The 22751-nt window shown below is 60.1% G+C and overlaps 1 protein-coding gene across 14 annotated transcripts in view; it reads right to left on the bottom strand.

Moving 5' to 3' along the window:
- TNRC18 (trinucleotide repeat containing 18) overlaps positions 1-22751 on the bottom strand; it is a 107042-nt gene that overhangs the window by 49776 nt on the left and 34515 nt on the right. For 10 of the 14 annotated variants that reach the window (XR_012325952.1, XR_012325951.1, XM_033839961.2 and 7 more), the window contains 11 exons: positions 17506-17608; positions 17025-17230; positions 16576-16722; positions 15932-16122; positions 14192-14621; positions 12012-13004; positions 6144-6319; positions 5475-5611; positions 5172-5300; positions 3439-3610; positions 1664-2024 (listed from right to left, as the gene is read on the bottom strand). Coding sequence is in view for 12 of the 14 variants with exons in the window: in XM_033839961.2 (XP_033695852.1) it covers positions 1664-2024; positions 3439-3610; positions 5172-5300; positions 5475-5611; positions 6144-6319; positions 12012-13004; positions 14192-14621; positions 15932-16122; positions 16576-16722; positions 17025-17230; positions 17506-17608 (3045 nt within the window). In the remaining 2 variants the exon portion in view is untranslated. The remainder of the gene's footprint in view (positions 1-1663; positions 2025-3438; positions 3611-5171; positions 5301-5474; positions 5612-6143; positions 6320-12011; positions 13005-14191; positions 14622-15931; positions 16123-16575; positions 16723-17024; positions 17231-17505; positions 17609-22751) is intronic. The other 4 variants (XM_073791850.1, XM_033839959.2, XM_033839964.2 and 1 more) reach the window with 4 other exon arrangements.

Here is a 22751-nt window from a genome sequence, read left to right on the forward strand (position 1 = left end):
CAGAGACCTCAACTTCTCTCTGGCCTCTAGCCTGTACCCTGACACATCCACCTGCGAGCGGGGAGGAGTGGCGGATTCTTCCAGCAACTCGCCAGGCCACATCCACCGACCACCGTCCCCTGACAGATCAAAGGAGCGGCAACCCTCCCCCACTCGCTATCCAATATTCCAAAACGTGCAGAGGAAGCCCTTCCCTCCTCCTTCAGGGCTGCAAGTCCCTGAAACTGGTCCACAGTGGCCAGGGGCCTGGGCCATGCTGCTCGGCTCACACCCACCCAAACGCGAGGGCCGGGAGGCTTCGGCGTCCGAACACGTCCCCAGTACCTAAGGCACAAAAGGTGCTGTTTGCCCCAACGCCTATCTGAGCATCAACCCTGCAGACCCGGGGCCATCAAACCCACGAACCTTAAAAACAAACCAAAAAACCCCCCAGCAGCAGCTTAACCTCATGCCAGGTGCCAGGTCCAGCTCTTCTGCCACGTGAGCTCACCTAGGGCTGCCGACAGCCCTCTGCATCTGAACTCCAAATCCATAAAGACGTTCTTCACTGTAACCTCAAAGGGGTCCATTTTTTACACTTCACGTTCAACACCCCCAACCCCGTGAGCTCGGCAGAGCCAGCCGAAGGCCCAGTCACACAGGTCCACGCGGTCAACGATGAAAAAGCCTGCCGCCCCCCCTCACGGCCTGGGCTCGCCTCAGAACCAACCCTGCGGACGGGCCAGGGGGCAAGCAGCCCCTTCCTGGCCTTGCTGCAGCGGGCACCGTACCGACGCCCACCCATCCTGGGCACTGCGCGTTCCGCCCACAAGTACTTACTGAGCACCTATTACATGCTAGACGGCGGGCTTTGGGCCACCAGAGGCCACAGAGAGCCGGCGGGGCGTCGGGCTTCGCGTGGGGGGCAAGGCTGCCCGGCTCCGGAAAACCATGCTCCCGGAGTTCCCAGAGAAGCAGCTCCAATGCCACGGGCTCCGGTTAGAGCTCAGTCCCTCAGTCCCACCAGCTGTTACGTTTCAGGGGCCCGAAAGCCGCCTGCAGCCGGCGGCTGCTGTGCGGGCAGCGCACAGGCCGCGCCCATGATGGCAGCACGTCTTGCGCAGTTGAGGCGGACAGGCTGGGCCTGACCCCGGCCCGACCTCAGGATCTATCCTCGGGAACAACGCGGGTTAACCACTTGGAGGACTGTCGCAGAGACAAAGGGAAATACGGCCCAGACAGCCCTGGCGTGCGCTCCACAAATGCTGTTCTCACTAACACCGGGCCCGTGGACAGACGGCCGCCTGCGGGCCGCGGAACCCGGGTCATCTCTACGGTTCTCACAACCAGCCGCTCCAGGCCGCGAAGCAGCCAACTCTGCGGTGCACGACAGCTTTCGGGTACCGAAAGGGCCGGCGGGGCTTTCCGCTCCCACTCGCCCGCCAATCACGAGCACCCACCAATCATAGGTGGGCACTCAGCGCGGCGCCCGCCAATCACAGGCACTTCTGCTTCCGGCCTGGGCGGGGCCCGCACAGAGGCGGAAAAGAGACCTTCGCGCTTTCGACCCGAGAGAGGCGGAAGAGAGACCTTTCGAGCTTTCGAGGCTGAAAGAGGAGGAGGAGGAGGAAAGAGGAGGAAGGAGAGAAAGAGCGGCCCTGAGGCGGCGCGGCTCTCTACTTACTGTAGGAGTAGCTGCTCACTTCCGAGGCGAACGGGGAGTGGGCCGACTTGGGCTGGCCTCTGGCCTTGAACCCCACCTCCATCTTCCTGGCTTTGGCGGCCCTTTTGTGTTTACCTTCTCGGGAGGCTTTCAGAGACAGGCTGAGGCCTTTGGCCAGCGCCTTCCTGTCCTTGCCCAGCAGGCTGTCGTAGGGCGTCAAGTACCTGCCGCAGACCCCACTCGTCTTTGATTTCCCCCCAGAAGTGTCCGAGAACTTGAAGGGCGACTTCAACTTGTCCTGCTTTGTGAGGGAGAGGGCTTTGTCCAGCTTGCTTGCCAACTGCTCTTGGTCGCTGGCCATCTTCTTTTTCTTAATCTTCAGCTGGAAAGGGAAGTTGGGAAGTCACAGGTTAAGACGGCTGACCAAACACTGGGTCTCCACGCACGAGCTCTGACGAACCCCAGCTCCTTCTCCCTGCCTCTGCGGCTTCTGGCAAGTCGCTTAACTCCTCTTAGCCTCAGTTCCTCTACTCTGTAAAATGGGGGTAATTACGCACAGGCTTCAGCGGGTCGTTCTGAAGACGAACTGAGAAAAGGCACATGAGGCACTTACTAAATAGCTGTCACTGTGGTTACAGTTATCAGTGACACTGGCATTGCCACTGGCTCTCCACGGCGCTACCTGGTGCCTCCTAGAGGAAGCGCTCGAAGCGCAGCAGCGTGGGAGAAGGCGGCTGGATTAAGGGAGGAGGGATGAACCCAAGATGGAAAACCCAGATCACAGCACAGCTGATCTGCTTATCTCAATCGCCTAAAGCAGGTGATGAAGACGGCTGCACAGCACAGCCTGAATCAGCCCATCCAGCTAAATGGGCCAAAGCTGCCGAGAAAATGCCTCGAGTGTGCCCTGGACGCCTGAAGCAGAAAGAACGATTAGAGATTTCACAGATAAATTCCTGCCTGCGCGTCTCTCGTCGGCTGTAGTCCTTTGTTGTTGAAACCTGCCGTTTCAATGGCCCTCATTTGAACACTTTATCGCTATTTTCTTTAATCAGGTAACAGTTCATAAGGAGAGAAAAGTTGGGATAGCGTCAATTAAACCACGAAAGTGTCCTTCACAATTCGAGAGTACAGAGGATCCTGACATACAAACTGGCTCTCTCCCCTCCGCCTGGACCCAGTCTCCCCTATGTGAGTCCTTCCCTCTGACGGCCGAGTCAACCAAAACAGCCCTCTCCCACAGGGCCTTTACCGGGAGGGATGACAAGGTACGTAAGCATTTAGCAATGAGGGCCTGAAGTGGATGATTTCAATACTCTGCAGAAAGAAGAAAAATCAAGGTGTTGGCTCTCACCCCCTTACCTCAGGACAGTTCACAGAGGAAATTACAATGGCATCAAGCCCTTGTTTCCCCGAACTAGAGTGGTGAAGCTGCTCGTTAAACTCATACTGTGAAACAACAGAGTGATTGCATTACTTGGTTAAGAACTTGCAGTCTCTCTTCTCGGCTTCAGCACCGGGCACGGAGCACACACACAGGAAGTGGCACACACACAGCTCCACCCGAGGCTGGGTTACTCTGGTGGTCTCTGACCTCCCCTGAGCCTCACTTTCCCCCTCTGCACAGTGAGGAACATGGGAGGAGAGTCGCTCTGGCACTAAGGCAACCACCTCCACAGTTTCCGGGCAGCAGCAGGGCCAGCAGGCCTGCCAAGGGAGCGTGAACTCCGGCGCCCCCTCCAGACCTCCGGCCCCAAGCCAGCAGCACACCTGGAAGACGGGGCGGGGCCACTGACCTGACTCATGAAGTCTGAAGAGGCCTCGTGCTCGTCCCAAGGCTGGCTCCTCCCCCTGGCCTTCCCGGTCCCGCCAAGGGCATCGTGGTCCTCCTCAGGCCCCTTGTGTCTCTTCCTCAACCCTGCTCCCAGCTCACAGTCGTCCGAGGTCAGCAGGGGCTTGCCGCTCAGCCTGAAACCCAGATGCACCAGCGGTCAGCACCCTGGCCAGGCGGCACTCACGGGCTGGGGGCCCGCCCTCGTGGCCCTGAAGGGTGGGCTCTGGATGTCGACGCACAGACCGTGGTGACAGTGTGACGAGTCTGGGGAGACGGAGCATCTAGCACTACGGCGCCGGGATTCTGGGATACTTGTGAAGGAGGCAGAATGAGAGTTTAGTGGGGGAAAAAGAAAACTTCTTGAAAGCAGTGTATCCTCTGCTGGCCTCTTTCTCTCTCGTGCTCCTTCACATACACACTCACACGCATATCTTTACACCGTCAGATTCCTCTGTACCAAGGAACAAGGATCAGGAATGCCACGGAAATCCACCAGGATGGGAGGGGGATTCAGATCAAGAGCTTCCAGGAAGGAAGAGCCGCTGGCTGGTCTCCTGTACCCCTAGGAGCATAAGCAGTCGGGCCATGGTCCTGGTTCGAAGGCCTCTTTTGCCTGCTTCAGCTAAACCCTCACAGGTAATAATAATAATGATAATAATTTTTACTTGGTACTACGTGTCTCGCTCCATGTCTGTGCTTTATACTTTAACCACAAAACAATGCTGTGTTCTAGATACTGCTTTTTATAGATGAAGGAACTCATCTATAAAGGCTAACACCTGGCCCAAGGCCACAAGAAGGGGCAGACCTGAGACTCGGGCAGGAGGTGCGTCCGCTTCCGGGGTCCACGCTCGTAACCAGCAGCTCTGCGTGCTATAGCAGCCCCAGCCTCTGCTCTCCTCCCCAGGAGCTGCTCTCCCCGTGTGGCCGCTGACAGGGTATTTCTCCCTCTCTCCATCCTCTCATCAGTCAGGAACAGCCAAGAAGGGTAAATGCAAGACGAGGGGGCCCCTGGGGCTGTCTTCTCCTGAGAAGAGCTGTGGCCGCCCCACTGCCTCTCCTACGCCTTTGAAGGTACCCGGCGGCCCCCTCTGCTTCCTCAACCAAGCCCTGGCATCCACCTGCCCTGCTGTCGCAGGCAGAGGTGCCCTCCGGCCCCTTCCCGCTCAGCTCGTGCTACCCCCAGACGCCCTGGGAGGACGCAGCACCATTCCCGCCCACACGCGGCCTGGAGGGGGCGCTCTCGCTCCAGCTGCTCCCAAAGGGGCCTGTCCCCGAGTGCGCGGAGATGGCGGCCCCGGTCCCAGGGAGTAGGCTCGGCACAGCGAGCCAGGAGAACGGGAGTGACGCTGTCCGGCACAGAGGAAACCAAGCAAGAGCAGAGCGCGGCCCGCCGCCAAGAGCGGCTCGGGAATCAGCCCCTAGCCATGGAGGAAGCAGGTGCGGCAGGAAGACGGGCCCAACGCTTGGGTGACGCTCGACACGCTGGCTGAGGTGGGTCTGCCTGTCCATTCCACGCTTGCCCTCCTGGCCCGCCCGGGGCAGCGTGCCATGCTGCCCACGAGCCGCCGATCCAGGTGGGTCAGAGCCTGAGGGACGCGAGGTCCCCGGCGCCCACACAGGCCCCGCGCAGGCCCGGGATCCTCCCCTCCGAGCTCTGTGCCAGTCCCCGACCCACCGAGGGGCCAGCCTTACTTTCCGCTACGGATGCGGCTCTTCCCTCTCTTGCGGGGGGGCGACAGGGCGCTCAGGGCGTGGGTCCGTTTCCGCGGCCTGCCAGGGCCTCTGCGTGCCAAGCTTCTATGGGGTTCCTCGCGCCTGTCCCTTAAAGAGAATCACACGCTTGGCTGTGCACCCGGGGGGTGGCGGGGCGCGGAGAAGGGACGCACGGTACGCACACGTCACTCGGGGCCACGCACACCTGGCGGCCTGCCTCGGCCGCCCTCCTGAGCGCGGCGCCTACAGAGCCCAGGCCGCGGGCCGGCGGGGCACACTCACTCGGAATCGCGGCGCCTCTGCAGCTTCACCAGCTCGCGCTGCTTCTCCTTGTACTGGCGCTGCACCTCTGCCAGCCGCATCCGGAAGTCCAGCTCCATGGCGTCCATGCTCTCCAGGGAGGACTTCATGGCGTACATCTGCGGGGAGGGGCGGGTGAGGACGCCGCCCTCGGCCGGGGTGCGGGACCTCACAGCGGAGACCAGGGGCCCGGGTCACACCCAATTTCTACCCCTCACGAGCTGTGGCCTTGAGCAAAGCGGACTGCCCGGCTGCACGCCAAGGACCGAAAAGCCAACTTTGCAGGGCTGTGTCCAGGCCGAATTGGCCCGTAAGGACCGCTCAGGCAGAGCTGCCTGTTGGATCATCTGTCGCGGGCACGGGGAGATGAAGCCGCCTGCCCAAGGCCCACGGGCAGCAGGGGCGCAGCCAGGTCTGCTCTCCCTGAGCCCTCAAGCTGTCACCCACGGGATGCACTCTTGACACGTGATTACGTGACCCGGGAAGAGGAGACAACTTGCCCAGGACCACCGCCAGCAGACCGGTGGCGGAAGCTGGGTGCGGAACAGGCCCTTCCGAACGCAAAGCCGGCCAAGGCCCAGGTGAGGTGGCCTCTCTGGGGCACCCCGCGCCCGCCCCCCAGCCCCCCAGGCCTGGCCTGGGACACCTCACCCGCTCGTCCTTCTTCTGCATCCAGCTGTACTTCTTGTTGGGGTTCAGCTCCCGTGGAAGCCGCAGGTTCTTCAGCGGGTCCACGAAGGGGCCGTCCAACACCTCCTTCAGCATGTGACTGCTGGCCGCCAGCAGGCTCTCCAGAGAGGGCCGCACCGCGGGGCCCCGCTCCACACCTGCGGGAGGAGAGACGTGAGCCCGAGCCCCCAGGGGCCGGACTCAGAGGCACCACAGCCCACCCCTCAGGCCCCCAGCGGGAAGAGGACAAGGCCCAGAGCAGGCTCGTGGATGGCCTGAGGCCACACAGGTCCCCCCGGGATGCTGACGGCCCGCGGCCTTTCCCAGACACCGGAAATGGGCGCTGAGTGAGAACAGGTAAGAGCGTGGGACACACAGTGCCGTCCTGTTCCTCACAACACACTTGTACACAGACTCACAGAGAGTCAACAGAGGCCGGCAGAGCTGCTCTCTAGAACTGCGCTTCTCTTTTTGCTTATCTGTCCTTAAAATCTTCCATGAGGAGTATGCATGGTTTTCATGATCAGAAAAAAAGAGCCCCGGGACTTCCCTGGCGGCGCAGTGGTTAAGAATCTGCCTGCCAATGCAGGGGACAAGGGTTCGAGCCCTGGTCCAGGAAGATCCCACATGCCTTGGAGAGACTACGCCCGTGTGCCACAACTGAGCCCCCATGCTACAACTACTGAAGCCCGCATGCCGCAACTACTGAAGCCCGCGCGCCTAGAGCCCGTGCTCTGCAACGAGAGAAGCCACCGCAATGAGAAGCCGGCGCACCACATTGAAGAGTAGCTCCCGCTCGCTGCAACTAGAGAAAGCCCTCGCGCAACACAAAGACCCAACGCAGCGAGAAAAAAAAAAGAAACAAGAAAAAAAGAGCCCCACAATAAGTTTTGTAAACTGTAAAAGTAACATGTGCACATGATAAAAACCACAAACCAAGCAGAGGGTGGGACGAAACAAAAACCTTTCTCCTCCCCAAACACAGGTCCCTCCCTGGAGGTGCCTCTGCTGACAGTGTCTGGCAGGTGGTTCCAGAAACTTTTATACATATTCAAACATAGGTAACACACAGGCATCCTTTATAAATATAAACATGGCATCAATCAATAAATACCACATCACACTCTCTTTTCTACTTAAAGTCTTTTCACACTAGCACAAAAATACAAACGTGTTCACGTTACCGCTTGAGCCTTACAAAAAGTGCCGTTTCTGTAAGTCGAAAACACTAGAATATCAGAAATTTTATATGGCCAAAGGGAGGAACAGCAGGCTAGAATTCTCTTGTATTGATGAGTTTTAATTTATCTAAATGATCCCCCACTGATGGCATTTAGCCGGTTCCTGTTTTTTTGTAGTGAACGGGTAGGCACCACGTAGGAAATACGCTGCCTGTGCAATTAACGTGATCAAGGTCTATGTGTTTATCTCTGATAAATGTTCCAAATGCCCTTCAAAGAGACGGAACCAGATCAGGATCTCAACAATGGTACCTGAGAGCCTATTTCTCCACAATCTTTCTACTAAAGTAACATGAGTTTTCATTTTTCAATTGATGTTTTCTTTGTGATCTAACATATGATCCATTTTTGTGAATGTCCTACATGTGCTGGAGGGAAAAACTGTATTCCTTACTACCAACTGCACAGTTCCCTAAAATCGACAATGCAATTAACAATTGCACTGCCCAGATCAGGGCTTCTGAACCCTGGGGCCATTCACATTGCCATGACTGTTCTCTGCTGTGGGCGGCTGTCCCGGGCTTTCGGCGTAGGGTGTTAGCAGCGTCCCTCACCTTTACCCACTAGATGTCAGTAGTACTCCCCTCAAGCTGCCACAACCAAGTGTCACCGGTGGCCAGTTCAGTCACTGGTTTTGCTTTTCTGTCTTTACGGACATTGAGGCCACAAAGCAGAGAACCGCCCCCCTTCAAGGTCCTCCAAGCTGTAAGATCTCTTAGTTGCTGGGGGGGCCCTGCTCCGTCACAGGGGGGACCAAAGAGCAACTCCGTCACCTCCTTCACCCTCCGACACACCAGCTTTGCAGGGGCCCCCCAGGACTGACAGCCCAGGGCAGCCTGATGACCCGAAGGCAGCAGCAGTAGGTTGAACTGTGTGCCCCCAAATGCACGTGTTTAAACCCTAACCCTGACACCCCAGAACGTAACATCTTTAAAGACAGAATCAAGTTAAAGTGAGGTCTTCAGGGTGGGCCCTAACCCAACGTGACTGTGTCCTTATAAAAAGGGGACATTTGGATACAGAGACACGCAGAGGAAGACCATGGGAGGACACAGGGAGAGGACAGCCATCCATCCACAAGCCAACAGGGAGAGAGGCCTCAGAAGGAACCAACCCAACCTGCTGACACCTTGATCTAGAACTTCCAGCCTCCAGAACCATGAAACCACACACTTCTGTCATTCAAGACCCCCCCACGACCCCCGCCCTACCCCACCCCACCCCATCTGTAGTATTTGGTACAGCAGCCTGAGCTGACTAATACACCAACCTTGTGGCTTTACCAATGTGGAGGTGCCCTGGAACAGGGGCCCGACACGCACTGGAACCCCCATGGGACCAGGCGTCAGTCACAGAGGCTACGGCGCTGCAGGGCGGGAAGGACGGCCAGCACGCCCAGGGACGCCCAGGTTCGCTGACTGTGGGCAGCTGTGCGCAGCAGGAGGGGCAGAGCGGGAGGGCCGGTGGCTCCAGGAAGCGACGCGGGCTGTGGGAAAAACGCTAACGGGCCCAGGAGCCTTGGGCCTGCCGTACGAACCGGGACCACTCGTGGCCCAGCTCTGTACAGAACGTGCAGGAGACTGCTGCTCAGTGTCTGTCAGCGACCGTCGAAGGGGGAGGGCCACCGGGGCCCCCCTCGCCCCTGTGGTGCACACACCCCTGCACACCCGCCCAGACGCTGCCCCCAGCCCTGGGGCCGCAGCCTCCACTGCAGAGCCCTGAGGGCACCCCAGACGTCCACCTCAAACATCGGTGTCCACACCAGCTGCTGGGCTTCTTCCCCCACACGTGCTCCCCCCGCCCCACCTGCCCAGCTCAGAAACTGGAATTCTCGTCTTCCAGCGGCTCAGGCCACAACCCTTGGCATCATCCTTTTACACCCACGCTCAGTCCACCAGCAAAGCCTGCTGGCCGCACCTTAGCTTCCGCCCAGAACCCACCTGCTCCTTGCCTGTGTGCCCCTCGCCACCCTGGGCCTGGATGGAGACGGGAGCCTCCGCCTGGGTCTCCCCGCCTCCACCCTCACCCCTGCGTCAGCTCTCCACACAGCCCACAAAGGAACCGCACGTAAGTCTGATCCTATCAGCTCAACTCAAAACCACCTTCCTACGGCCTCTCATTTCACTCCAAGTGGAAGACCTCCCCGGGGTCACCCCTCACCCAAGTTATCCCACGGACCTCCTCACCACCACTCTCCCCTTCCGGCTCTGCTCCTGCCCCTGGCCTCCTTGCCTTTGTTCTAACACGACACACACAGTCACCTCAGGGCCTTTGCACTTGCTGTTCCTTAGGCCTGGCTGGTTTTCCCTAGAAGAATCTTCCTCCCCCACCCATCAACAGGGGCTTCCGTGGCCATGCGCTGTAGGAGACCACCCTTCCCACCCCTGCCCTGTCCCCTTCCCGGCCTTTTACCACCTGACAGTGCTGAGGGCTGCACGCAGATGGCCTGGTTCACCGCTGGCCCCCAGCACCAAAACGGTGCCGGGTACACAGTAGGAGCTGAATGAGTAGGCGGATGAGGTAGGAGTGTGAAAAGGGGCAAGAGTGTGCAGAGACTCCCAAACCGGGTGACCCGTCCTGAGCCCCCTCCTTTCCAGATGCCCCTGGGCCTCTGTGGTCCCCACTGGAAACCCCCCAGTTGGTAGGATCAAGAGGGTTTTCATTTCCTTCTGGGAAAAAAATTGTTTTTGGTACCAAACTATTTAAATGAGAGAAAAGAAACAATGAACTTTAGAAGAAGAACAACAAAACAACAGACGCCTGAGGGGGAGTGGGTGTCACTCGTCCAAGCTTCCCGGAAAGGGGCATTTGACCATGACATGAAAGAGCCTTGAAAGTCTTGAAAATATGGCCTGGTTCTGGCCCAGCAATTCCACCCCTGGGAACAAATCCCAGGGAAAACAGAGGTGTGGACAAGGATTTTTCTTCAAGAGTAATCATCACATCATTTACAGCAGCTAAGAAAGGAAGGAAAGGAGGGAGGGAGGGAAGAAGGAAGGAAGGAAGGAAGGGGGGGGAGGGAAGGGAGGGGGAGGGAGGGCGAGAATAAAAAAGAATTCAGGGCTTCCCTGGTGGCGCAGTGGTTGAGAGTCCACCTGCCGATGTAGGGGATGCAGGTTCGTGCCCCGGTCCGGGAAGATCCCACATGCCTTGGAGCGGCTGGGCCCGTGAGCCATGGCCGCTGGGCCTGCGCGTCCGGAGCCTGTGCTCCGCAACAGGAGAGGCCACAACAGTGAGAGGCCCGCGTACAGCAGAAAAAAAAAAAGAAGGCAAATGAAAATGCCTTACAATCTAGGATTGCGTCACTGAAGGCTGGGACCTCCACCAGGCAGAAAACTATGTAATCCCTAAAACAAAATTTCTAAGAACACACAGCTTTGAAAAATGTTTAGTAAAGCATATACTAAGTGAAAAAGGCCAGTTACAGAGCACTGTTTACAAGATGACCTTGATTTTGGAACTGTGTGTCTGTGTAGAAAAAATTCTAGAGGAAGTACACCGAAACGTCCGGCGCTATTATCTCCCCCACAGCCAGGCCTGGGCCCCTCCTCCGTGCCGCTTCTGGCCCAAGCGTGGGCTCGCGAGGCTGTGCCTGACCCGCTCAGCCTCTCCACACACGTCTTGGAGCACCTCAATTTCTATGTCGAATGTCAGTGGTTTTGTGCCAGCCCAGAATTCACGGCCCCTTCTGCTGAAGGCACTCCATTCCCTCTGAGGACCGCCCCTCCCTACACCCTGGAAGTGGCTGCCCCCCCATCGAGGGCTGGCCATGATCAGCCTGGTCCATCCCATCTCCTGGGCCACAGGGTTTGCTTCTGCAAAAAGCATGAACCCCAGTCAGCCAATCATTGACAGTGCATCACAGCATCTTTGCCAGAGCTATGTGGAAACAGGTGGCCTCTTCTGTGTGTCTGCCGAGCTGAGCTGAGCAGGCCCGTGGGCTTGGGAGAAAGTATCAGTGACCACTATAAGGGCAGTGGGCCCACCTTGAATGAAGCCAACAGAAAGAAGGGAAACAAGGGGGGTGGGGGGAGACAGGGAAGAGGGAAAAGAAACTCCTTGGTTTGAGCACCTGGATCCAGCCATACCTGAAATATTCTCTAATTACTGACATACTTCGGTTCCACAGCCAATAAATTTCCCCTGACTTTTTCTAACCAGTTAAAAGAAAAGTCTTGGTCCCTCACAACCCAAAGCATCTCACCACTGACAGAACAAGCAGAAACTTCACCACTAAGAAACCCAGAGACTGGCTGCACAACGATGTGACTGAATGTAACACCTCTGCCCTGTGCGCTTCAAAACGGTTAAAATGATAAGCGTTTACAACATGTATATTTCACCACGGTTTTTTTAAAGTGCACACGAATCAACCACATCCTGGAGATTTTGAAATTTTTTAAATCCTATTTTGAAAAATTTTCCTTAAAAGGGGGAAAGGCGGGAGTTCCCTGGCGGCCTAGTGGTTAGGATTCCAGGCTTGCACTGCCGTGGCCCAGGTTCAATCCCTGGTTGGGGAACTGAGATCCCGCAAGCCACGCGGCCTAAAAATAAATAAATAAAAAGGGAAAAAGCAAGCCGCAGAGGCCCACCGCCCGGCACGACTCACCTGCCACCTCCTGGCTCCTCTTCTCGAGCTCCAGCTCGGCGATCTCGCTCAGCAGGGTGATGCCATGCAGGAAGCTTGGCTCCAAGACGAGGCTCTGCACTGCCTCCAGCCTCTCCAGGGCTGGGGCTCCAGTGCCCGGGGAGGGCAGAGGCCTGGCCTGGGGCAGCTCTGCCGCGGCTGCTAGGGCATTCATGCCAGCCAGCGGGTCCTCCAGGCTGGGCGGGAACTGATCGGAGCCCGCTTCCTCCAGGAAGCAGGCGCTGCCCGGCACAGGGGTGGCCTCTGGGGCCTCCAGACTCAGGCACTGTCCCTCCCCAGGGGGCACGTCACAGTCCGGCAGTTCCAGGCTGGGCCGGGGCTCACTCGGGGCCTCCTGGGCCAGATCTTCCTCGGGAGCTGCCTCTGCCACGGGCACGTCCACGGGCACCTCCACTGGCTCCTCCTTAGCCTTGACCAACGGCTCAGGCGTCAGCCGCGCCCCCAGGTCCGGGGCAGCCGTGCAGGACTCTGTCCGGCGTGGTGAATCAACCCGCGCCTCAGCCCCCTCGGCAAAGTCCGGGCACCCGGAGGGCTCCGCAGGCCCCTGGCCGCCGGCACTCAGCGCCTGGGCCTGGGCCTCCAGCAGGCCACCCGCGCAGCCGCCCGCCGGGCTCGGGGCCGCCAGGGCTTCCTCGGGGAGCAGTGTCAGTGGCGACTCGAGGGAGGGCAGCTCTGCGGGGCCTTCGTCCATGTCCTCCACCTCCGCCTTCACCTCCCGCTCCGCCAGTGGTTCTTCGTCCGGGACCTCCCTCAGCGGCTCTGGGACCTTGGACGGGGACAGGCGGATGGGCTTGTCCTCAGGCGAGAGCGCCAGGTGCTCGGGCCCATCGGCCGGGAGCGGCACGTCGGGGGCCAGGCCGTCGGCATCGGCAGCCGCCGTGGGCTGCAGCAGGAATGGGTAGGGCCTCCCGTAGTGTGGCGGCAGGGCTTGAAACGGGTACCTGGGTGGGATATCTGCCGAGGACACCAAGGGTCAGCGGGGGCCCCTTCTCCTGCCATGTCCGACACCCCCGTGTGTCCCCATCAACACCCACCCACCAGCCACCCTCTCTGCTGGGCCAGCCCGCGGGGCTGGGATCCCTTCCAGATGGCATCTGAGGAACCCCAGGGCCTTTCTGCATGTCTGCGCCGCAGAGAGAAAAACTGGCCACCATCTTTCCCAGAGGGTCTTCAGGTCTCAAAGGCTCTTTCTCTGTTCCTCCAGTCTCAGCACCCAGCACAAAGCTGGGCCAGAAGCACACGCTCAGTAAGACCCCAAATGGTCCCCACCCAGCCGGTGCCGACTCTGCCCTCCGTCCCACAAGAAGCCACCCGCCCCACGCCATTAAAGCAGAGGTGGGGCATCCAAGTTGTTCAAAAAATAATAGTAATACAGTGCTGGCTCCCCTCCCTCACTTTTTTTACTCTGAACTCCCACCCTTGAGTGTAATCCGCCTTACAGCAGGATGGTGTTCAGCTGACTGTCTGTAGTGGCCCAGGCCCAGCCCAGAGCGGGGCAAGCAGCAGGGGCTCAGTATGAACCAAACCGGGGGAGACAGACGCACGGAGCACCCTCACCCTGCACCAGGACCAGGCCTGTGCTCCACACTTGACCTCATTAGCAAGACATTGAATCTCCCCAGCCACCTGCCCAAGATCGCACACAGCATTCCGGTGGCAGAAATCTGAACTTCGGAATTCGAACTCAAGTCCTCCCACGGGAAGAGGAACACAGGCCTCAGGCCCCTTCAAGGCCACCTGCTGCATGTCCCGACCAACACGGGACACGGGAAGAGGGCGCGTGTGTGCGTGCAGCGTGTGGGGTGGGAGTACTCCTCAGAACACACTTACCGTCAGTGCAACAACACAGCACCTGTTATGGGCCAGCTATGGTGCTAAGTATCCTACAGGTCTTACTGTTTCATGCTCAGACAGGCCCTCCTGAACTTAGAACCTACTTCTAACATTACACTCATTTCCCCTGACCCTACCACCGAGGGAAGGCTAGAGAGAGATGACGGCCAGCTGCGTCCTAGGGCATTCATTCCAGAGCCCAGCGGTGAGCCAGGTACACGGTAGGTGCTCAACACAGAAAGAAGGATTGACAGGTTGAAGGAATGAATGAGTGAATGACCACATGGGGATGTTTCACCAGCTCCTACCTGAGAACAAGGCCTGGAAAGGGCTGGGGGCTCCCTTCTCCAATTCTAAGTCCTTCTTCTCGACGACGTTCTCGGGGGCCTCCTCCTTGCGGGTGATGCCAGGGGTGGGCGGCGGGGAGGCAGGCGGCGGGCTAGTGGGGTGGGAGCTGGGCGTGGCGGGGTAGGCGTAGGTGGACGGCTTGGACACGTCCTCCAGCTTCTGGATGACCTTGGCCTTCAGGGCAGCCACAGGGGAAGCGCGGGGAGATGGCGGTGGACTCATGGCCTTGCCGTAAGTGCCCGCAGGGCCAGCGGCCAGGCCAGGGGGCTTCCGAGGCAGCAGCCCGGGGCCCGAGGCGCCCAGGCCACCCTTGCCCGCGGCGTCCAGGCTCCGCTTGCTCACCTTCTCCTCCATCTCCGCCCGCTGCTCCTGGGCCTTTAGCCGCTCCTGCTGGTGGGGGGCCCGGCAGGCAGGGTCAGCGCGGTAGGACCCATCACCCACCACCTGCCCTGTCCCCGGGGTCCCCGCGACACACAGAGAACCTCAGGCAGGGTCTGGGGCTGCAGGCCGCCAACGCCCCCAGCCCGAGACTGACATTCCGTCACAGTACAAATAACAAGCACAGCGTTCCTTGTAGAATTCCAGCAGACGGGGCTAGGGGGCCCTCCGGTCTAGACCCAGGCCCCTCTGGGACCCTCACAGTCAGGGCGCGAGGGGCCGGTGGAGGTGGGAGGCTCTTTCATGACACTAGGACAGCTACCTGCACGGAGAACTCACTACCTGTGGGCACTCTCCTGCCTTATCACACCCGGGTCTCAAAACACCTCAAAAGGTGGGCGGGGGGAGCCTTTCCCGGTCTTTGATGGCTTGAGGAAGGCTCACGAACTTCGCCCGTGCTCACCAGGGGCCAGGCGGTCAGCGCACGATCACACAGGGAGGAAAGGCTCCATGCCCCAGCCACTGTCACGGCTGTTAAATCTCATTGAACAGCCCGATGACACAGAAATTACTAGCAACTCCACTTCCACAGGAGGAAACTTGAAACCCAGAGAGGTGAATTCACTTGCTGGAAGGCACACAGCCAGGCAGGGCAGAACTAAGGTTCAAGCCCAGGGCCCCATTTGCTGCCTGTGTCACCTCGGTTGACTCCTCCAGAGCTGCTGCTGCACAAGAAGGGAGGGGCACGGCCAAGCAGAGGACAAATGTCCAGGAACACCTTCAAGGAGGCAGGAGGGCTGTGAGCTTTAGGGAGTCCACCCACACGGTGGCGACACCAAGTGTCGCCCATCTTACGTGATCAGGCAACATGGGTGGAGGCCAGCCCCGGCCCGAGAGGGGAGCCCAGGGCCATCAGGCACCCAGCCGGGCCAGGCAGGGCTTAGGAAACAGCGGGAGAACACAGGGATCCCTTCAGTTCCCATGCAAACATCTCCAGTCCACAGGGCCACCTCTCCCGCCCTGGCTTCCCCATTGCTACCTGCACCCACCCCTTGCCAGGCTCTGTCCACCTCTCAGCCTTGCTCACACCATCCCCTCTGCCCAGAGGGCTCCTCCACAACTAACTTCTTCAGGTCTCTGGGCAGACGCCACCTCCTCCAGGAGGCCCCCCTGACCACCAGCCTCTCTCATTTTTTCTGACTCACAGTCCAGAACCGGACTTTCTGCTGGCTGACCCCTCTGCCTCGCCAACAACAGAGGAGCTCCGGCAAGGGTCTCCAGTGCCCCCATGGCCCTCCTGAACCACGCCCACCCCAACTCACCACCAGCTGGGCGCTCCTCTGCAGTTCCAGGGCCTGGGCCGCCTGCTGCTGCAGGTACAGGAATTCCTGCTGCCGCAGGAAGTGCTGCTGGGAGAAGAGCTGCAGCTGCTGGGCGTGGTGCAGGGAGCTGCGGCCTGGTGGGTACAGGGCCGGCCAAAGGGGTGGCACCGCGGCCCGCTCCATCAGCTCCGCTGGGGGCAAGAAGACAGTGAGGCTGCACCTACCGCCTGGTGCCCATCACCCCATTTTACAGATGGGGAAGCTGAGGCAGAGCTGGGCTCAGCTGGGCCTCCAGTTGCTTCCTGGGGACGGAGAAGCCTGTCCTCCTCCCTTTGCCAGGGGCAGCCACATCCCAGGCCCGGGGCCAACATGGGGACTCCACACCTTCTCCTACTATACCCAGTGGTCTGCAAAGTGGATTCCTGAGGAATGGGGGCACCAAGGCAGAGGGTCCAGGCCTCCCACCAGGGCAGCCCTGCTTTGGTTCTCCACGTGGGCTTTCTGGGTAGGAACTCATCAAAACAAGGACCCCTGTGGCTTTAGGACACAGCCACCCTATTCTGCTGGGCGGACACCCCCTGCCACAGGAGGACAGTCCTCCTCCCACGGCATTTGGGACAGTCTCACTGTGGAAGGCCACTTACCAAAGTGAGGCAAGTGCTCACTGGGAATGACCACCAGCTGGCCCGACTGGGGGTCCCTGACGAACTGGTAGGCCGACGGCAGGGAGCCCCCCAGGCCGGGTGGAAAGGCAGGCGCCATGCCCTGGTGAAGAGAAGGGGGGCCCAAGCCTAGGAGAGACCCATGCCCGAGTCAGTGCTGAGGACCCAGGCCCAGCCTACTCCCCCATCCTCCACTTCCTGGGCCTCCGAGCAGGAAGCCGAGGGTAAGGGCTGTGAACGCGCGCCCAGCCTCCCGCTCTGGCCACTGTCCACAAACAGGCTTGGCCAAGGGCCCACAATGCTGGCGCCGTTAATAATGGCCCTGCTTGGGCAGTGAGGGAGCTGAACTACGGGGAAGAGAGGAGGGGTGCTGTCCCTGCACCAGCACGTCAGGCCTCCCCATCCCGGCCCACCGCCGCCCTCCCGCTCACCGTAGGGGTGTCCAGCGAGCCACATGGACGTGCTGCCCGAGCGGGGCAGCCAGGGGTGCGTGGCCAGGTGGGCCGCAGGGTCAGCGGACCAGCGACCGGAACCTGCCAGTGCCGGGCCCCCGGTCACCATGAGGTTGGGGTTCAGGCCGTTAGCAGCACAGCTGGTGGGGTGCAGGCGGGCCAGGTCAGCCAGCTCCTTACTTTCTCTGGAAGCGAACAGGGGCGTCAGGGACAGGCCGGACGGCCCCAGGGGCGGGTGGGAGAGAAGGGGTACCGCCCCAAGTCACCGGGGGACACCAGGCTACTGCTGGGTCGACTCTGCACCCGGTGGACAGAAGAGCCAGCTGGGGCTCGGCAAAGGGCCCCCGGGGCCTTCCTCGGGAGGGTGTCCCACACTCTCAGGACCACCCCGCAGCCAGGTAGGGTCATCCACCCTTGCCTTGGGGCTCCCAGGCCCTCCCGGGCTGCCCCAGGCCCTCACCTGAGCAGCTTCTCCTGGTCCCGGTCCAGCCGCGCCCCAAGCAGCCGCTCCTCCCGGTGCCTGGCCCGCTCATCTCCACAGTCCTCGTCGGCTCGGCTGTGCCCTGGGTCAGGGGGACAGGCAGGAAGTGAGGTCCACTCAGGGCCCCAACAAGCCCTCAGCATCTGAGCGGTTCCCTCACCCTGGCCGGACGCCCTCCGTGCCCAGAAACATCCCTCCATCGCCCCTCAAAAAGCCTACCTGGAACTCGCACGGGTAACCGGGATATTGCAGTAAAACATCGTAACACAGATCGAGTAACAACGGGGTGTGAACCGAGTGGCATTCGCTGACACGGTTTCACTACTTTATCACCGGAAAGGCAGGTTCTGGGAGAGGTTAGGATGGAGGGGAAACCACAACCCAAAAGAGCGGTCGCTATTCAGAAGCAGAGCGAGGCCCAGGCCGCGGGAAATCAGCCTCCCCCCGAGGCCCCGTCATGGTTCTGTCTGCTGCAGACCTGTGGCTGATCTTTTCAAAATCAAGACGGAAAAGTGAAACCAGAGAACGCTATGTGTGTGTGGGCGAGTGGAGGATATGCGGGCTGCCATCCGGCTCACCCACCCTTGTCCTGGTGCCCAGGGGACGTCCCTCGACCCATGGCTGGTCCAGCTGCACCTTCCGTGAGCTCCCCGCCTTCCCCAGAGCAGAGAAGGCAGGTCCTCAAGTCCCGGCCAGTTCTGCAGGGGCAGGAGCTCGTGGAGGGCACCCAGGGTCCAGCCCTCCTCGCCCCACCTGCCCCACTCTTCCTGGACGTTTTCTACTCCATACGACGGAAGCCAGCACGCGTGTGGCCGCCCCGGGCCGGCTAGGGCCCAGGAGGCGGGCGCTATCACCAGCGGCAGAAGCCACTCAGCTGGCAGCTGAGACTCTTCTAAACCGCCGAGGCTGGACTAACTCCTTCTCTAGGGTCAGTCATGCTGGACTGGTGTCCTCCCACCCAGGTCTCGGGAGGTACGCCCGGGGAGGAAGCCGTCCCCAGGGCCCCGGACCTTATCGGTTATCACCCTGCTGGAGACAAGCGTCCAGGGCCACCTTGCCAGGGCCCCCAGCAGTCCCCACATTCATGGTCCTCGTGGGCGGGGACCCAGCTTGGAATGCGGCCGTCGAGCATCTCCCCATCGTTTCTCCCCTCCTGCACCCCCATCACCAGGAGCTCCGGAAGAACAGAGCCCCCAGGAGAGGCTCAGGGATGCAGGGGCTTCTCCTTCCCCTTCGGGAAGGTGGAAACCCACAGCCCCAGAACAAAGAAGAGAAGCCCACGGGGAGGGGCAGCCACACAAGCCCACGTGCCCGATGGACCACGCACACAGGGTGGGGGGGGGGGGGGCAGGCAGCCTGAATCAGGGAGGGTCGCATCCCGAGAGGCAGCTGGAGATGGGCCAGGGGCCACCGGGGGCGAGTCTGCAAGTTCCAGAAGCCACTGGAGCGACAAGGAAGCAGCGTGTGTGGTTAAGCAGAGAAAAGCCAGCGAGTTGGGGCACCGTCAGGGTGGGAGTGGGCGAAGGAGTCTTCTTGCCGACCTGGTCCCCGTGGGTCACACAGGTGCGTCCCAGGCGATCCATTAAGTCACCCCATGGAAGCCCTGAGCCGACTCTTGAGCCAACGCCCGGTCCCCACGACTGTTCCAGCACATGGCAGGAAGTGCAGGAAGCAGAGGGGAAAGGCGGGAGGTGGGAGAACAAGCCCGCGCCAACTCGGGGTGAGACCCAGTGAGGGTGTCCCGGCCTCCAGTGTCAATGTGGTTCCCAAATCCAAGGGGACCCTGAGCCCGCCCACCCCCTCTATGAAGGACTGGAAGGGGCCCTGCTTGTGGGCCCCCCTCCCATCCCGGGCTTTCAGGCAGGGCCATCCAGAGTCCTTCAGCTGGACTGCGAAACCAGAGCATGTGTCTGAGCTTCCTTCTCCTGCAGGGATGGCCTCCCAGGCCCGCAGAAACCCCGAAGACCCTCCCGCCCACTGGCCACGCCGGGGTGGCAGACAGGCTTTGGCACAGAGCTCCTGGTGCCCCCAGAAGGGACAGGCATCTGCAGTGTGGCCTGCCCCCAAGACCTCTGTCCTCAGGCCTGGTGCCTCTCCACTGCCCTGGCTGTCACCACACAGGCCCTCAGGGGCTTCCCACCCTAGGTGCCACCTGCACCAGAAACCTGTATGCAGGCCCGCCCACCTGGGAGCACCCACCACCCCCAGGGTCACTCACGCCAGAGCCCCAGACCGCTCCCTCCAAATACAGTTGATCTCCAAAGAAATGGGACATGCCCTCCACCACCTCGCCCCGGGGCACCACCCTCGTCCTCCTGCTCCAACCTGCTCCCTCTAATCCCTGCTCACACCTGTCCCTCCTACGGAGGGCCAGCCCCATGGAACCAAGCCCCTGGGCCTGACTCATGCTGCCCAGCTGTCCCCTCCAGTGTACCCCCACAGCCTCTCTGCCCTCCAGTCACACTCAGGGCCACACACGCTATTCCCTCCACCCAGAGTGCCCTTCCTCTGTACTACTCAGCCTCCCCAGAAAGAGCTCAGCTCATATGCTACCTCCTCCAGGAAGCCCTCCCAGACCACCTCTCCTCTCTCATGCTCCCTTATTTGTCTCCCTCACAGCACTGAGCACAACACACAGCTGTTTTGCTTGTTGGTTGTTCACCGTCTGTCTCCTCCTCAGACTGTGCATTGCTCTGGTTTGAGCAGTCACACTCCTGGCTGTCTACCTCTCTCCTGCACAATGCCTGACACAGAGGAAGCTGCTCAGCAAATACGTGGGAAGTGAATGAATGAATTCATGAGGATAGCTAGAGGAACAGTGAGCTATGCAGACAGAACAAACGGCAGGTGCAAAGTCCCTGAGGCAGGAGCGTGCCAAGGGGGCCACGGTGGTTGAAGAGAGTAATAAGGAAGAGAGGGTGCAGGTGAAGAGCGGGGTACAGGCCGTGGAAGGGAATATGGCTGAGATTCTGTTCAAGGTAAAAGGAGAAAGCCAGAGGAAGCTCTGAGCAGGGATGAGACATGATCTGACTGAGGTTTTGAAAACCAACCTCCCTCCAGCCCCCTGTGGACAAGCGAACCAAAGGGCCCATCGCCTCTCTGTGCTGAGCTCCAGGATGGCAAGGGACCAGCTCCTCCAGCAGGGAGGCGTGTGGGGCAGAGGGTCAGCTGCTCCGAGGTCCCACACACCCAGGACCCCTTCACCCCAACCCTCGAGGCACGAGCTCTGGAGACGTCCAACATTTCAAAGCCGCCTGTGTGCCCAGCAGGGCCCAGGGCCCTCTCCATACACACACTCATTCAGTGGTCATCAACCCAGGAGGGGGGTTCCAGCCCTCAGCCCATCCCAGATGAGGAAACTGAGGCACAGGAAGGGTAGCTACCCAGGTCACACCACCGACCGACAAGGAGGCATCAGGCTAGCATCGCGGTCTGACCGGGTCTTCCTGACCACCAGGGTGCACACCCCTCCACACACAGAGCCCGCACAGGGTGGGCACTGGTGAAACAGCAGCACTACTGCCGTCACCCATCTGCAGCCCTGCCCCAGGGCCCACGTCCCCAGCACTGACAGCCCCTCCGTGGGTCACATGCTCTAATCCGGCCGTAACGGCAGAGGCTCAGGCTAAGGCCTGGTTCCCATGGCAACTCCCTCCCAGACTCCATCTGAGCATTTCTGCAGATATGGCGACCACCAACTCCGGCCAATTCTGTGCTTTCCAGAGTCTGGGGGTCAATACCACCGCTTACACCCGATGCAACCCCAGCTCTGCCCGGTATGATGGGCAGCAGGGCGGGGTGGGGGCACCATCAGAGCCCCCCAGATTTGGTCCCCAATTCGACTCCACCATAGAGGTGATAACGGGCAAGACAAAGAGATGGGAGGCACAGGTCTGGGCTTAAGGGTTCAAGTTCAGCCCGCCTCTTCTAGCCGGGTGACCCAGGGCGAGTCACCTCACCTCCACAGGCCCTGCTCTCCCATCTGTGAAGCTGGGAGAATAAGAGATCCACCAGGAAGAGCTGGTGGCCGGGGCTACGTGGGGCTGCCTGCACACGGCCCCCTGCTACACGGCAGGGAAGGTGCTGGTCTGCTGGCCTCTCGGCGTGGGCACTGCTGTCTGGGGTTCACAGGTGTACGTGAAGCCCGCCCTTCATCCATCTCAGGGTGCAAGACCCCTGTAGCCAGACCAGACCCTGGGTGAGCCCTCGGGGCATTTCCCATAAAAGGATCTCGGGCTCATGGCAGAAGCTCTGAGCCCTTAAGGCCCTGAATGGGAACAGAGAAAAGGAAGGCCTGTTTACGAAGCACCTACTACGAGCGCCTCGGCCCACCTGGCGTCAGGGAACGAGGAGGCCCTCCCTAGCGCCACGTAGTAAATGGGGACACCAGGGGCCAGAGGACTCAGGCCTCAGGTTCAAGGTCACGCAGCTGCAAAGGGCAGAGCCTGGATGTGAACTCACTGACAGGCAGAGGGCTCACTCCACAAAGTAGGAGCCGGGAAGTCGGGAAACCCAGGAGCCCCGGGGCTGGCAACAACCGCTCAGCTGGGGTAATGCCAACTTCTCCCCTCCCCCAGGGTCGTCCAGATTGGGGAAAAATCACCACTTCTCACAGGCATTTTTTTTTTAAGGAGAGTAAGACTCCACTCACTTTCCACTGGTCACCGGCAAACAGAAAGGCAGTCTCAGCCCAATAATTCCTGAAGGTCTCATCCCAAACTGCCCCATCCTCTCTCTCTCTCCCCTCCCCCCGCCCAGACACTTGCACACACATACACACTCACACACACACATTCTCACCTGCACTCTCTCACACACACTCCCTCATACACATTCTCCCCCACACACTCACAACCCCATGGACACAGGTCCCTTGGGCACGGCCAGGTACTCTGGGCACCAGGATGAGTTCTGGGGACCGTGAGTCCTAACTGGGGTGTCATATCGTGTCACACGAGCATTCTTCTAAAAAAAGGACCCCAAAAGATCTTTTGCCAACCTAGTGAGCGGGCTTCTCCACCACCCAGCCGGCCACCTCCTAGCCAAGGGCCAATGCCCAGGCTTTGAATTCCAGACTAAGGCAGGGCCTCCTGTGAGCCCCTGGGGTCCGAGGACGGGCCTCCCTTGGCTCCAGGGGGGCTCCACACGGAACAGTGGGCTCAGTTCAACAAACATTCCCTAGGACATCACTTGCTCTGAGCCTCTGCAGCTGCGGTACATTCAGA

The sequence above is a fragment of the Tursiops truncatus genome, chromosome 15 (genome assembly GCF_011762595.2).
Source record: "Tursiops truncatus isolate mTurTru1 chromosome 15, mTurTru1.mat.Y, whole genome shotgun sequence".
In the NCBI taxonomy this organism is placed as follows: Eukaryota; Metazoa; Chordata; class Mammalia; order Artiodactyla; family Delphinidae; genus Tursiops; species Tursiops truncatus.